This window comes from Larimichthys crocea, chromosome XI (assembly GCF_000972845.2).
Source record: "Larimichthys crocea isolate SSNF chromosome XI, L_crocea_2.0, whole genome shotgun sequence".
In the NCBI taxonomy this organism is placed as follows: domain Eukaryota; kingdom Metazoa; phylum Chordata; class Actinopteri; family Sciaenidae; genus Larimichthys; species Larimichthys crocea.
The window spans coordinates 13,783,762-13,799,798 of record NC_040021.1 but is presented as its reverse complement, the minus strand read 5'-3'; the positions used below and the strand labels follow the sequence as shown (position 1 = coordinate 13,799,798).

At 38.6% G+C, this 16,037-nt stretch overlaps 2 protein-coding genes across 4 annotated transcripts; one reads left to right on the top strand and one right to left on the bottom strand.

Moving 5' to 3' along the window:
- Nucleotides 1–55: 55 nt before the first annotated feature.
- On the bottom strand, nt 56–15,302 carry LOC104929769 (protein LEG1 homolog). 2 transcript variants are annotated; one of them, XM_019279046.2, is made up of 9 exons: nt 15,262–15,302; nt 2,449–2,762; nt 2,164–2,250; nt 2,017–2,090; nt 1,649–1,753; nt 1,451–1,569; nt 723–864; nt 526–622; nt 56–425 (listed from the first exon to the last, which is right to left on the bottom strand). In XM_019279046.2, the coding sequence occupies exons 1-9, from the start codon at nt 15,285–15,287 to the stop codon at nt 274–276; spliced, it is 1,116 nt and encodes a 371-aa protein (XP_019134591.2). In that variant the 5' UTR covers nt 15,288–15,302; the 3' UTR covers nt 56–273. The 2 variants fall into 2 exon arrangements, with proteins under 2 accessions (XP_019134591.2, XP_027140226.1); XM_027284425.1 differs by having other exon boundaries at nt 15,268–15,302.
- stx7l (syntaxin 7-like) lies at nt 4,400–10,902 on the top strand. 2 transcript variants are annotated; one of them, XM_010744370.3, is made up of 10 exons: nt 4,400–4,518; nt 6,371–6,464; nt 6,608–6,677; nt 6,972–7,062; nt 7,181–7,318; nt 8,235–8,281; nt 8,373–8,463; nt 8,571–8,643; nt 9,010–9,092; nt 9,471–10,902. In XM_010744370.3, the coding sequence occupies exons 2-10, from the start codon at nt 6,380–6,382 to the stop codon at nt 9,564–9,566; spliced, it is 774 nt and encodes a 257-aa protein (XP_010742672.1). In that variant the 5' UTR covers nt 4,400–4,518; nt 6,371–6,379; the 3' UTR covers nt 9,567–10,902. The 2 variants fall into 2 exon arrangements, with proteins under 2 accessions (XP_010742672.1, XP_010742674.1); XM_010744372.3 differs by having other exon boundaries at nt 4,463–4,557.
- Nucleotides 15,303–16,037: the final 735 nt, after the last annotated feature.

Below are 16,037 nucleotides of genomic sequence, written 5' to 3'. Positions count from 1 at the left end.
AGTTCAGCATCAGGATCTTTACAAAAAAAAGTATAGTAACGACAGTAAAATAAGGGCTTGTTGACAGTTTACTAAGACACACATATTCACAAGGAAGTGAGAAGAGCAAAGATTGTTGACCCTTCATTAATAATGGCATAACTTACTTTCATGACTGAAAATAAATGTCAGCTGTGTCTTTTTTGCATTGAAAGTGTCTTCTCTTAGTCACTAAGACTTCCTCTAAAACTTACTGGAATCTTCCTAACACAAAAGTAATGCTGTATTATTCACTCAGCAGCTCGTAGTCATTCCAGAGATGATGGACAGGAAAGAGGTTGTAGCAAACCTGGGATCCAGCAGAAGCTGGTTCAACAGCTCTCTGCCCTTCTCTCTTGTGGTCACTGAACACATTGCACTTTTCCACATACGCACCAACGACCCCCCTGGTAGATAACAGGATTGTGATCACCATTAAAAGTTCATTAATTCAATAATAAAAAAAAGGTATATTATGATATTTGTGTGTATCTGTGTCTGGCCTACCCAGTAGAGTGTTGATGTTACTCATCCAGGAGAAGATAGACAGTGTGTGGTTCTCGTCCTCACTCAGATCGGCAATGTTAGGCGGGCTGTCGCCCACCTAGACATACAGATATGACAGAAAGAACAGGAGATGAGATAAATACACAGGCCGTAAAGTTGAATTGAATGGATGGACTGATGGAGTTGTGCGTTTGTACCTTTAAAACTCGGTTTGGCAGGGGGGTTAAAAAACGCGCAGAATTATTTAGATTGGAGTGGAAATGTGCTGCAGAAACGTACTCTGCTGAGTTCACCCAGTTCTGTGCAAATGACATCTCGACAGAAGAGTAGTGACTCTTTCTGAAAGAGAGGAAACGGGCAGAGGTGAAAAAGGTTAAAGGTTCAAACATTCAGGAAATATATTTATTTGCTTTGCTGCAGAGAGTTACATAAGAAGATCCATACCACGTTTATAGATGTCTGTCAAATGTGAGGCTACAGCCAGCTTAGCTTAGCAACTGTAGAAATCTGAAATCACTTTTATTGGAATATCCAAATTCTCTGTGTGATCATTTACAACATAAAGTTCACAACGAAACAAAAAGTAGTGTCAGTGTCATGTACACTTTCTAACTGTAGTGTCTGGCTAACAATTCCACAATGTAATGCACTGTAGTTTACAGATAAGAAGTGACTCTACAACTGTCAAAAAAGCGCCCAAAATCTAAATTTAATGCTCACTATTGAGCAAACCTGTGTCTAATATAGGTCTTAATGAATGAGGGAGTGGTTTGTTGTCAGCATCAGGTTGCCAGGCAACAGTGTAGGCTGCAGTGACTGATACATACGTAATCCCTCATTAAAACCACAACCTGAGATTTTTTTTTTGTGCAGATTGTGCAGAACTAACGAGATGTAACACAATAAGACAAGATAGATAGATTACCTGGCACTGCACATAGCTGAGGTATGAGTTGAAACCATTTGGGCGGCCCAGTAGATACCGAGAAGATAGTCTTTCTTCTCGTTGTCAGGGAGAGGAGAGTCCTTTGCAGACTTGAGGCCCTTTTAATCACACACAGACAACAAAATGCTATATTAAAATCACCTTGTGGATTTCATTGTGTGTGTGTACTGCACATACCTCAAAAAAGGCATCCCACTTAGCCATGACATCAGGGTACAGAGCTGCACAGTCGGTGTATGTGGTGCAAAAGTCTGTTACACCTTCAGGTACCTGCATCTGGACCTAATAGTATGAATATCAATCATGATTACAATCATCTGCAGGATTATAAAAATCATACAATTTATTTATTTTTTTTGCCATGCTAGCAGCAGAAAAGTGTCTCTGGTGGTCAGTCAGTACACCGCTTTGATCTCAGCAACTACTAGGATTTAACTGAAGCTTGCTGCAGACGTGCATTGTAACTTTAGGATGAATCTTCAAAGTTCAGCCTCACAGAGCTTCTAGCATGGCTATAGATCATCTGTTTTCAGGTTGAAAAGTACCTGAACTCCTTCTCCCATGAAGCCCTGCTTGGCGGCAGACAGGAAGGGCAGTGCAGAGGTAAAGTAGTTCACGCCTGGAGGAGAAAAAAGTAGTTTAGTGCTTCTCTTTGTATTTGTGTGTTGCTTGTGTGTGTTTGTCATACTTACAGCCCCACCAGCTCTGAGTAGAAATACACATGGGATCTCCAGTTTGCAGGCCGCAGGTTGTAGTACTGGTTGGATCAGCGAGACGCCCTACAGAATCAACACATTGTACAGTGTCACTAGAGACGGTTTGGTGGCTGATGGCCTTGTGTTTATTTAGTTTAAGAATACAAGGGATGAGCATGTTAGTCATGTTGACTCAGGCTTATTTAAACAGTATTAATAACTTATGGCTGAGAGTTTGATTTATCTAGATACATATCTTAGCTTTCAGTAACTTCACCTTACCTGAAGTTTTCATCCATCCAAGCTGCAGTGGTAGTCCCCATATAGGATTGTCTGTAGCATTTGTCCCCATGCAGCCCATATACGAGTCTGTAGCAGATATCATCAGCCGGTAAAGACTCATGCGATGGAGGACGTTCCAGGGGTCTGGATTCAGGATGCCATTCTGCGTCGGCAGGTCAGTCACTTGGCCCCACGTTTGCGCCCACATTAAAGGCATGCCATTTTCTAGGATGACCGTAGAGCTGCCCAGAGACACCGCACATGCCAGGAGGAGGCTGAGGACCGTTGGACGCAGCATGACTGAGGAGCTGGGACTGCAGAGAGGCAAGAGTGCCAGACTGAGAGTTGTCTTTGAGGATACAAGGTTTATGTACTGTTCGTATTGACATGTTCTGATACTGTGGTTCAATGGACCCTCAGTGACAGACAGATAAGATAATGTGTGCATACAGAACTAGAAACAGTCTCTATACACATACACGTGCACCCAGACAGATAGCAAAAAAAACCTCAATATAGTGTGAGGTTAAAAAGAGCAATCTGTCAACTCATCAAGCAGACCTTCAGACCATGAATCAATCACAGACACAACATTCTATCACATGGCACACTGGATGTAAATTAAATTCAAACTAATCCATGCCCATCCAAAGTCAAGATCTTCTTGGTTTATGTTTTTAGTAGGTTTTTAATGTAGATTGAAATAATGTTAAACTGATCAAGTCACTTGAACCTCAGTAGCACTCAATCTCAAAAACCTTGAGGATTGTTTTATTACAAGATAAGAGCATGTCCTGTCGGTCAATACCTGTAAATCTACATCTGCAGACGTGACTGACCTCTGTGTACTTTTTGCCAAACCTTCTGAACCTGGATGTGCAAACATCAGCTTTATACTTGATGTCCAATAAAATGTTTGTGTACTGTTAGTAACATATATTTTTGTTTACCTAAAAGTAGTTAAATCTTAATATACTGACTTAATCAGATCAGCCTTTAAAATAGCTTCCATTAGTCTTTTTTAGTTGATCCGTGTTGACTTTTATGCCCCAAATTTACAGACAAACCGCAGAAAAGAGTTAACTATGGGCTTGTTGATATGTACTGATATTTGGTTACGTGAGTTTTCTCTGATGAAGACGCAGAGGTGTTACATCCAGGACATGGTGGAAGGAGTATTCAGATCCTTTACTTAAGTTAAAGCAGAAATACTGCAGTTAAATAACTAAAATACCGTAAATAATAATACATCATATTTTATAGGCAAAGCACAAGTTTTGTGTGTGGGATCCTATATATATGATGAGTAACAACACTTCATGACTTTCTTCAGCATGACTTTTTTCTATATGTATTTATTATCTTATTTTGTCTTTAAAATTACAGCACTTTTTTGTAACTTGACGTAAAACAAAATGTCATGGTAGTATAGTGAAGTACACATTGGCATCTTTTTCTCGTGTATTCATCTAAATTCCATCATTTCCTTCAAGAAAACTTTCGTAGGTGGAAGAAGACAAGTAGTTGTCTCCTGTAACATTAAGTAATAATAAACTTTGGAGTAATTGTAGGCTACAGGGAATATGTGACAGATAAAAACAGATTTCTGGACAATGGTGAGATGTAACTCAAACACTCAAAGTTATGTCAAATTCAAATACTTTATACTATTTTTCAGATAACACACCCTACTTTGTCCAGTGAAAATTTGGATTTGAGTTAGATCTTTCCTGATAAATTGAAGGATTACGAGTTCATTTATGGGTGAGCAAAAAATCTCCTACTTCTTAGAATAAATAATCTATTTTTTGGAAAAACTAGGGTTCTGCAGCATGATGATGATCGAAAGGCTTGAAAGGTTTTTCTTGAAATGTTCCTCACATGATAGCTAAGCTGCAAACATATGGTGATCTTATAGAATAAGGTCAGTTTTGGGCCTTTATCACACCCTTCATTTGTCTTGAAGTCATTTTCACCAGTGATTTGCTGTCAGTGCTGCAGACATCATGTGACTGGGGGAGTGGTAAAGAATCAGGAAATACACCGCAACAACTGCGAGTCGCAAGAAAGGTAAAGTCCAAACTTTTACACAGCTGAGCTCTACATTTAGTAAGTATTAACACAGCTGATCGCGTTGGCATGATAAACACCGTGTTATGATGCTGTTTGATCTGCAGGAACAAAGAAATTAAAACGATTCACTGTCCGAAAAACGAGAGAAATCTTCAAACTGTGCTGCGACTTTGATTGTAGCTTTAACGACTTGAACAGTAAAGTTCACATAAAAAACAGCTTTAATGATAATACTTCAGTGATAATGAGTGTCTAATGAGTAAATACTGATCATTTAAGTAGTCTTCGTGTTATTGGATGGCTCATGTGATTTCCGCATTTTTCTCGGTGGCAGTTGAAGTAAATGGACACACACACACACACACACACACACACACACAGGGAGGGTGCAACAAGTTTGACTGAAGCAGAAACGTGATGTGTAATTTAAAGTATCACATTTATGCATTTATTCCCACTCATAATAATAACAGGCCTGATAGTGCGGCGCGTTTCTTCAGCAGCTGCTTATTTGCGTGTTTGAGTCAATAGTACAGGAAGTCTGCTCTGCTGCACTGACTTTATAGTAAATACCCAGCCCTGATACAGACTTCATATGCACTACATGAGAGCAGGAAAACACATTAGAAACTTAAATACACTTTAAAGCAGACTGACGTGTGCTTTGAGTCTATATTTTACACCGATGGTAGCTGAGCTCAAATTTCCCTTCACTGACTCTAAATATGTTCATTTGAAGTGAATTTAAAGCTACACTACATAAAAGTTTCACCACACTTGATTAGTCAATGTTTGGTCATGTTTACATTGATATTTATGAACCATTGGGAATATAAGCTGGACTTATTATCCACACTTAAAATAGCCAATTAGCCATATGTTTGAACACACTGAATTATTTAGACTTTATCCATTACATTTAGTGTTACCTAACTAACAGTGTTAACTAACAGCAACAACATTGTACAAAGTATTCCTGACAAATTATTTTAATTTGATCCATTAAGTCGAGCTACATATTAACAATTTAACAGTTTATCTATTAGGATTAGCTATCCAACTATTAGGTCTACATTTAGACAATTATTTCACCTGTTTGTTCATTATTTTTAGTTAGTTAGTTCAAACGTTTATCCATTACTTTTATCTTATTATTAAAAGTAGTAGGTTTAGTGATCTATTATATTTGGCTACTTATTTAAAAGTTATCCATTCCTTTTAGCATTAGCCAACTTTATTGTAAGATAATAATTTAAATAGTTTATCACTATTTTCAGATCGTTATTTCAACACTTTATGCGAAATTATTACAACTTCTTGTTATATTTAGTGAATTATTTCAACAGGTAATCAGTTAGACCCACGTTTAGTTAATTAATTTGGCTGTTTATGAATTACATTTAACTGATTTATTTCAAATGTAGTTTTTTTTTTAAACTACAGCATTTCAACAGTTTATCTATTACATTTATCTAACTATCTAAAACACTTACTACTTACAACTGATTATATCAACTTCTCTGTTAACTGAACAGGTTGCATGCACACTTGAACACATCATGTGGCGCTAAGGTTTCACAGTTGACTTGTTGAACAGCAGGTGTGTACTGTGCAGTCAACCATCACTGATGGCGTACTGATCAGATCACACATATTTGTAATCAACTTTGGGTGTTTATTTTTCTCTGAAACACAAATATATCTATTCTAATGAACATATTGCTTCTATATGTGGAAGCATAGTCACTAAAATTGTGAAAAAATAAGATACCCACAGTAACAATGGTAATGATGTCTCTGTCTGACTCCTGATTGAAGTGACAGACTGTGTTTTTATGCGTCCTTACAGCTCTCCATCATGTCTTACCATGCTGGGATTCCAGAGGAGCCCAGTGTTTTGGTCAACAACATCAGCTCCAACATCCAGAAGCTGACACTGCTGAGTAATACACACACTAACAAACACACAATCATCAGCCGAAACATTCAGATTACACCCACTTGAATGTGAACATATGTGTGAATCATGTTAAGACATGTAGAGATACTTTCAGTACGGATAAACTACGTCTTTCTTCCTCACCAGCCTCTGAGCTGCAGAGGGCAGTGTCTCTGCTGGGAACGGAGCAGGACAGCAGCCAACTTCGACAGACGCTGTGAGTTATTGGGGCTCGGGTCAGGTCTGAATAATTGGTCTATTATGATGAACATCTTTAAACCTTTGAACTATGTCTGTCTGAAAGTTGTCAAGTGACTAATCGTCCAAGATTACACTGTAATTGCATTTTAAATCTGATAAGCCCAAGTCAATATTGGCAGCTCCACACACCACTCTTGATGTTTGTTTTTTTATAATCTGACTCTACCATTTCTTGTGTTTCAAGTCTGGCCAGGATTTCTCTACTTTCACAAAAAAAATAAATACAAAAATATTTGTCTTTGGTCACCAGGCAACAGAAACAGCAGCAAGGCAACCAGTTAGCGAAGGACACTGACAGACTGATGAAGGCATTCAGTGCTCTTCCTGTTGGCCCCGATCAAGTAATTACCTCTAAAGTCCTTCCATAACTCTCATTCAAAGTCAAATAAACAGCTTGTTAAGACCGCGCTGTTTGTTTCCCAAGTTTCTGTTAACATCTTTGTTCTTTGTGTGTTTTAGCGGCAGAGAAAGATACAGAGAGAGCGTTTGGTGAACGACTTCTCCGCCGCTCTGAACAGCTTCCAAAAGACCCAGAGGAAGGCGGCCGACAAAGAGAGAGAGTTTGTGGCCAGAGTCAGAGCCAGCTCCAGGGTGTCTGTGAGTAAAATGATATGTTAATATGTGGCTCAGGAAGTAGAGGGGTTGTCCATTAATCAGATTAGAAAGGCGCTATATAAGTACAGTCCATTTAATGAGCCAATAACTCTTAAATTTAAAAATGTTTTTTATGTATTTTAAACTGCCTTTATTGGGAGACAGACAGGTGGAATGTGAGACCCTATTAAAGAGGCTGGCTAGTGTTTCCATCATTTCAGTTTCCTTTGGGCACTTTCAATATACACAGAAACTAAATATGTAAGAGCTAATCGTGACTTATTACAGATACATTAATATCTACATATACAGTAGAAGATAAACAAAAAGATACTGCAATACATAAATGTTATATTGGCAGTGAGAAGTTGTTGTTGAGCCATTTTTCGTTTCTCTACTGAGTTGTGTGTTATATTAAAGATATATTTATTTGAGCTGAGAGTTTATGGGAAAAGTTTCATAACATGTAGCTCTCTCACATTACTGTACCACAGACAGTGCCTTTTAATGGTGACTGTTTTAGACACCGAATCCCTCAGGAGGGCATGCTTGCTTGGCAACTCTGTTCCCTCACTGCTTATCTCACTGCACAGAAAAGTATCTGAATCTGCTGTGTTGGTGCTGATAAGCAGGAACAGTTCCTTACTGCTTTAAATGGCTGGTAAGGAGCAGATCTTGGCCGGGGAACTAAAAGCAGCAAGGTTTATTTGCTCCACGTACATTTTTTGACGATGAGCTCTGCTGTTGATACTTAACCAAATTATATTTAATGAGGTGGTCATGGGCACCATAGGTTTTATAGCACCCTGTACATCCTGAGTCATTGCTGCACGCGTACAGTAAAGAACGTCCTCCACAGTTGTAATAACAAGCACACAGCACAGTGTGTTTATCTGAACCTTTTAATTTCCTTTGACAGGGAGGACAGCCTGATGACAGCTTTGGGAATGTGTCTCCCTTCCCCAGGTAGGTTCATTTATTATCATTTATCATTCCTATCATTTCTGTCACTGTACGTCTTATTCTTTTTTAATCTCATCTATGTGTGTTCTTGCAGTGATTACCAGGTGCAGGCTCAGACTGAGGCCATCACTGAAGACGACCTGAGGCTGATCCAGGAGAGAGAGTCGTCCATCAGGCAGCTGGAGGTACAAAAAGACTCAGCTGTCTATTCCAGCATGGCCACTAACTAATTTCAGCTCTGTGGTTTTGTCTCGACACGAGTGACACTTTCTCTCTTTGTTGCTTAATCCAGTCTGACATCATAGACATCAATGACATCTTCAAGGACCTGGGGATGATGGTCCATGAGCAGGGAGACATGATAGGTGAGCTTTTGTCGCCTGCTTGTCTAATAATGTAACAGCTTGCGGCTGAAACATGAGCATGTGGACTTCAACAGTCTTATCTCACATATGCCAACTTTATTCAAGAAAACATAAACACAACACGTTTGTTTTTGCCTCCATTGTACATAAGTTAAAGGAAAAGTCTCAACTCATGTTGGACACCCAAACTCTGCTTGATTTGTGTCCTTTGGGTATGGTGTCCCTTATCTTCCCACACCGAAGGTGGCAATTCTACTCCTGTCTACTTAATCTAATGAGAATACAAGTTTGTATATTTTATGCTACGTGCCCTTCTTCCCACCTGCTGCATGTACATTGTGTGTGTATCCTGTGTGTGTTTTGCAGACAGTATAGAGGCCAATGTGGAGACTGCAGATGTTCACGTCCAGAACGCCACACAGCAGCTGTCACGTGCTGCAGACTACCAGGTAAAACTCGACAGGATGGAGATGGAGGTGAAGAGAAGAGAGGAAAGGAGAGTCATCCACATGTATAAATGTTAGAGAAGTTAGTTAGCCTGTGGACCAATGCAGAGAGTTAACCTCTGTGAGGTAGCAGTAGCAGTATGTGTGCATATTATGACTCCTCCACCTCCTGCACCAGGACTCCCTTGTGTAACCAGGTTGTTAGTCAGTTTGTTTCGGTGAATAAGACATAGAGAAAGAGGCTGAGTCACTGCCTTTTCTTCGGTGTGGTGGCTGTGAGTCACTTGAATCTATCAATCTATCTCTTTATTAAAATTCTACTTATATCTTAGACTTGTTTATTACATGACGACAACTTTGTATTTTTTTTCCCCTCCCAAGCGGAGCTCCCGGAAGAAGATCTGCATCCTGGTGATAGTGTTGGCTGTAGCTGCTGTTATTATTGGACTCATCATCTGGGGCTCTCTCAAATCATGAGAGCTTCATCATCTTCTTCGTCGTCCTCCTCTCCTCCACCTCTCCTGTTTAGTCATCAGCCTGGACAAAGCACCGCCCCTTCCTCTCCTGAGCTTCTTCCTTTTCTCTGCCCCCTCATGGCGGGAGAGATTGTCTGTCTTTCTTTGATTATTTTTAAGATACTTCAGTCCTTGTTGACAGGATTGACGGGACACACACTCCTCCACTGTGAAAAACAAAACTATCACCAGGTAGCTTTATTGCTATAACCAGCTTTAATTGACAGGAAAGCTTTAAAGGTTATAGTCCTCACCTGATTTTCAGAGGGAGGTGTAAACACAGGCGGAATATTGCTGTGTTCAATGGCAGCCATGTTGGCTCCACCAGCTCCAAACGTTTAATGAAATTACAGCGCAGACAATGCTTCTGGGTGCAAGAAGCAGCAAGTTACTGTCGGCAGGTAAGAGGAGGTTAACTTTCAGAACTGTCCTTCCAAAATAACATTTCTGCAGCCACTTTCCTTTATCAGGTCAGATATAAAAAGCACACACGCTAAATGTTTCTCTGCAGTCTCTATGAATCAAGTGCACTATGTACAAATTCAACCCTAGTCCATCATATAATGTAGCCAACTGCGTTCATCTTACTGTAATGCAGTTACAATCTTTTATCTATTATCTCCTGCATTTTAATTTATAATTATTAAAATTAGAAGTTAATTTCTATTTAAATTCATTTCGTTGTAATCTAAAGATAAATCAAGAAGTACTGTAAGTACATTTTTATGACTGTATCTTACACTCCACTGTCAGCCAGTCATTCCAAATATTTAGTAATTAAGAGTTTGTTGCGTCTGTGAGTAAGTGATGTGTTTCCCTTTAGCGAGACAAATTATTTTTTAACTGTACAGCTTTGAAAGATTCCATGAGCATCAAGGGGATTTTTTTATGAAGTGAAATCAGCTGTCACATCACAAGTGATCACACACAAAGAATGTAAATTGCAACTTGTTGATAGTGCAGGCGAAGGTCAAGTGACAGTTGGTGTTGTGTTTTATGGTTGGTTTTAGCCTACAGTACTCATTCATGCTTCATGGGTGCTTTGCTCATTGAAAAGTGTTGACAGTCATTATTTTTCTGTGACTGACAAGTTGCTCTACCTGTTTTTATCTCTATATCCCCAACATGAAGAAACTAAACTTGTAGTAACTCAAAGTAAAGTAAGTTAAAGCAAACACTAATAATTAATTGCTACGATTTAACGATTTGACCCAAATGTAAAATGATGATCACATGTATATTTTTAATACTGAGAGCTGCCTACAATGTGCTGAATAAATTACCTGAATGTAAAAGAGTGATTTTCTTTTTTTTATTGAAGGCAAAAAGTTCTCAAGCATGCGACTACATTATTCTGTAGTAAAAGTAAATGACAAGACATAAAACTTCTTTGAGTTATTTTACAGTGTATATCTAGTACTATATAGCATAATTGTTGAAAACACTGCAAAATCATCATTTATTCAGTCATTAGTTTTACCTTCAAAGTTAAATGAGACACATGTTGTTGGTTTAGAGTCAGTGGACAGGTAATTTTACATGTCATTTGCTTCTTATTTAGCTGCAAGTGACTCCAAAAAAAGGCAGCTGAAGGTCATTACTTTCTTTCGTCAACAACATGGTACTACTGTGAAAGTGGTAGTTCCTCTAGCGCTTTCAACAGTGTGGAATTTTTTTTAGGGAAGATGAATGAGTAATGTCAGTAACTGTTGACCCTCTTCTTAACTTCAGTCAACGCAATATATTTCATCACTATACCGCTATAGGGTAGTAAATTTATATTGTGTGCTCAGTTAAGATTTGAGCAAATAAAGGCACGATAGACAAATCGTGTACTGCTTGAACTTTGTTGCTAATAGTTAGCTTTGTTGGCTAATATCAGCCCAAAGTGTTTATACTTGATAATGCGTTATGTTGGCAACAGCTGCTGTGCATTCAAATATAATACAATTATCAGTTGTATCCACTTGTGATACAAATGCTCGTTCCTCTTTTTTTAGAAGAATGAACTCAGCATTTTCTGCAAATAAAACCAAGACGTTAGCTTCTAATAAAGTTTAATCTAAAAGACTGAATCTTATCAAAAGCCACCTGCTAAATTCCTCATTGATTGCTGTGGTTGAGTCATGGCCAGACATGACTGCATAACAGTGAAAATCTACACTTTACATGTCACAAACAACATTTTTATGCGAACAAATAAAAACATATAAATAAAAAGAGGAACGACTACAGATCCCTGTGGTACACCTTTTGTTAAAATATACCAGCACACCCACTGATATATTTTCATATACAAGGCGATTCTCGGGTTGCTTCCATCCTATCTCTGTTCTTTTATCTCTCTTAAGTGTGATGGACAATACTCGCTGCATTCAAGGGACTTGTCTGTACAAAATGCTTGTACAGAGCAGGACGTCACCCTCAGAACGTTTTAAAACTCAAAGATTTCTTTGAATGCTTTTAAATCGATATTGAAAGATCTGGAGACTGAATCATCAGGGTGTCATTGCGTTAACTGATATTGTTGAATTCATGCCTTGTACTGTACTGCGTTTTAGTATTTTTATAGATTGCTATGTGTTGTAATATTGTCTGTGTATCTTGTATCTGTTTTAATTGACTTGTTCCTAGTTTAGCCGGGATTGAAAAAGAGGTTTTTAATCTCAATGGCACCTTTACTGGATAAAGATTTAAAAACAACTGCTGAAAACATACAAATCTAGTATAAAAAGAGTTAATAACGCATTATATGACATCTCCTTGTTTACAACATAGACTGAAGAAAGTATGTCTCATGCTGTGATGACAGAATGAGATCAAGGAGCAGACAGGAGTTAGTTTGTATATGTCAGAAAAGACAGTGTTGGAGTTGGATTGGGATGTGGAAGTAACAGACTGCTGTGACGCACAAGGCAAAACTGTCCTTGGCAGAGTGAGGAGTTGGGAAGGATTCGGACAGAGTGTTGTAAATACATTACTCAGTCAGAGAATAGGTTGAACTGGGCGTCAGTAGGACAGGGAGTATTTTGGGTTGGTTACACACACGCAGAAAGTAGCAGGTTCCTGCAAAGAGCTGAGCAGGATTTTCCTTTCCAAACAGAAATGTCACAGCTGAGGAGGAAGAGGAGGATGAGGAAAGGAAAGTTACTGCAGAGGAAGTTTGCTTTGAGGTGGATAGACACATAGCAACTTATTCAGTTGTTTTTCAGTTGACATGTCATTTTCCTTTACATTTATTTCACTGCCTCATTTAAGAAAAATGCAATACAGCAGATTCTAGCAGACAGGAATCGAGGCTGAACCTGTAGGTGGACGTGACCTGTTGATATAATAGCATAATGTGTCTGGGACACAGAGGTGTTTTTTTCCCCCCTGCTAATGTAGAAAATCACATATAATAGCAGTTGGACTCGAGGACTTATCATAGAAGTTTCATTCTGCTGTGATGCAGATAAATTGGAGAAATAACTCATCTTGGCAAACACTGAGCTCGCTGAAGTCATTTAGGTGCGTCATGAGAAAAAGGTTCAGAGGAAATAACAAGTTGCTCTTAGTTTTCCTTTCCATTAGGAAGCTGAAAGTAGCTCTTCTAAATATGTAACTGTAAGAGTGGAGGAGACTCTCTGGGGGGAAAAACTCACAGTTACGCACCAATTCAGTCTTGGTTTGAACTAACTTGTGTTTTTCCTTTTATTTCATGCCATTTGTGTACACCAGGAGGACCAGAAGCCACATTAGCAGAGACCATACAGATAAAACTACATAGCTGAAGAGACACAACTCGTTAATGAAATTGTGTATTTTAATTTCTATTAGTATTTCAGGCTGCTTAAATTGAGTTTTATAACTAGGTTCAGGAACAAAGACCAAACCTTGGAATTACATTTCCCCATCTCAAGTACTTAAACACATCTTGTCTGTTCACTCCCTCAGTACCTCTTCTCTCTATTGAATTCAAATACAGGAACCACAGGGAGATCTAATCTATAAAGCAGCAAAGAAACAGCTCCCTCACTTCATGGTTCAGCTGATCGATGAACTGCTCCATCCCTCGACTCTCATCCCATACCCTCCATCCACCTACCCTTCATCCCTCTACATTCAACTCATTCCTTGATCCTTCCCTCCATCCCTCATCCCTCCTACAGTACATCATCTTGGTTCACTTTTATCCACAATATACAATAAACCTGCTAAATTTAACTTTGTCAGTGAAATATACACTGTTCCCATAAAGTTGGAATCATTTTGTTTTTGTAATTTGTATTCCTATTTTTGCACATCAGGTTACATTTCCACTGTGATAGGTTTGAAAGAGATTGATCAATAACATTTGGAGAAGATACACTTTATCTTTTAAGAATAAATCACATTGTCACAATAATTTCATGAGAAGAGGTAAAAAAAAATACTTAGTTAATAATTAATAATAATTAATAATTCCAACTTTATGGGCCTATAGTATAATATAATAGTTTTCTGGGCAGACAGGTGTACACTGTATGATTATTTTTAAAACACTACATGCACTTCTAATCATATATTGTACTTTCTAAAATGAGCACTTGCTGAATAGTCATGTTTAAATTTGTTTTTAAGTAATTATTGCTTCCAGCAGGAGGCAGTGCTGGACTGTTTACTCTAACCCTCATTCTGCCTCAGGTCCACAACATACCAGCTATGTAATGCAATTATTTTGTACCAGCATTATTGCAAGAACAGTTATACAACAGCCACACAGAATACTGTCATTTCTCACCATTAACAATTGTACACATGTGCAGGTAAAAGTATTATTAAAATAATAAATCTCATATTATATCGTAATAGAATAAAAACAATCTCTGCTAAACTTAGTTAGACTTTTTTTGATCTCTCCAAAATGAGATTTTTGTTTCTGATCCAATCAGTGTTAATTAGCTTAGATAAGAGTCCAGACTTCACAGTGGCTGCTCAGTTTCAAGCCCTTCAGCAGTCATCAAGCACAAGTGTCCTTCAGTGACACAATGAGTCTCTGCTCTGCTCCAGGGTGCAGATCTCCTAATAATCATTATCAGATAGAGCTTTAACAGCTATAAAGCAGTGCATTATTTTTTCAGCTGAGATCGTGTTAGCAATAGCCTTGACTTTGTCATGACTGGATACTATTTTTAACCTCTCCTCTCCTCCTAACCCACTCTCATTTCTCCTCCTTTCTCCTGTCCTTTCCTCTCCGTTACAGCACACCTACTCTGCTGTATCAATGCAGATGCCCTCACTATTTTTAGGACTGGCTCCACAGGATGTCGGCTCTCTTTCAGGACAATCAGGTTAATAACTCCATTTAGCTTTGGATAATCTTGATTCAACAACATTTTAAAAGGTTGCCTTAACTTGAAGAGCAACACAAGTTTAATACTGTAGAAGGCAACTTGTTTCATCATTAAGTATCAAACCTGTAATCAAACTTTAAATACAAAAGGAAATTATCAGTTATCACCAGCTTTCGCCCAATGTCAGGTGGGATTGGTTCCCCTTGCAACTGGATAAGCATGGATGGACAGATGCATAGTTTCCACACGTGAAAATGTAACTTAAAAGCATTAGTATAGTAAAAATGAAACCATTAAAGTTTGTATAAATGAGCCTGTGTTGTTGACATCTTCAAAACGTACCTGTACCTGAGCATCTCAGCCTCCATCCACGATCCCTGACTTGTAATTGACAGGTCTGGTCCAGAGCCCCAGAGGGCAGCATTCCTCCCAACAGCCCAGGAATGTAAACCTTACTTTGGAGTCCAGCTTCAGCCCAGTAGGAGGAATGCAGAGTGTTTGCTGTTAAAATGTCCTCCTTGAGGTGTACTCTCTCTGAAAAGGAATATGTAGAGAAAAAAAAGTCATAAATAAAGATGTGGTAGAGCTGGCACTGGTGGGATGACAACTGGCAATAGAACAGAAAAACATGCTAGCGGGTAAGCAGGGTTTTAGATTTAGAGGCTTCTGTGTATTCTGGTAAATATTGATGTTTTTCTGAAGAGGAAGTAGCTCTCAGGTATGTGACAGGATGTTCCACGGTGAGTGGAAACCGCTGTACTCACCTGCCGTTTCAAAGTTAAAATTCCAAGCTTGCACACTGAAGAAACCCTCAGTACACCTGTGCAGAACGGTTTATTCCCTCTGCACTGAAAAACAAACAAATCAAGGAAGCACAGATCGTGGTAAATTCCTTAAAAAACCCTCAAAACCCAGAAACTATGTGATGTGCTGTCAGTAAACAGCATGCAGCATGCTTCTATTTACCAAAGTGGCCAGTCTTTTCATACCGAACAACACCAAAGGGACAAAAACGCCAGAACATCTATTTATGTTACCCTCAGTCAATCCTTTTTTGGTGTCCCTAACCTGTATCCCATGTCACATTTGCAAAAAAGACAAATGTATATTGTCTTTAT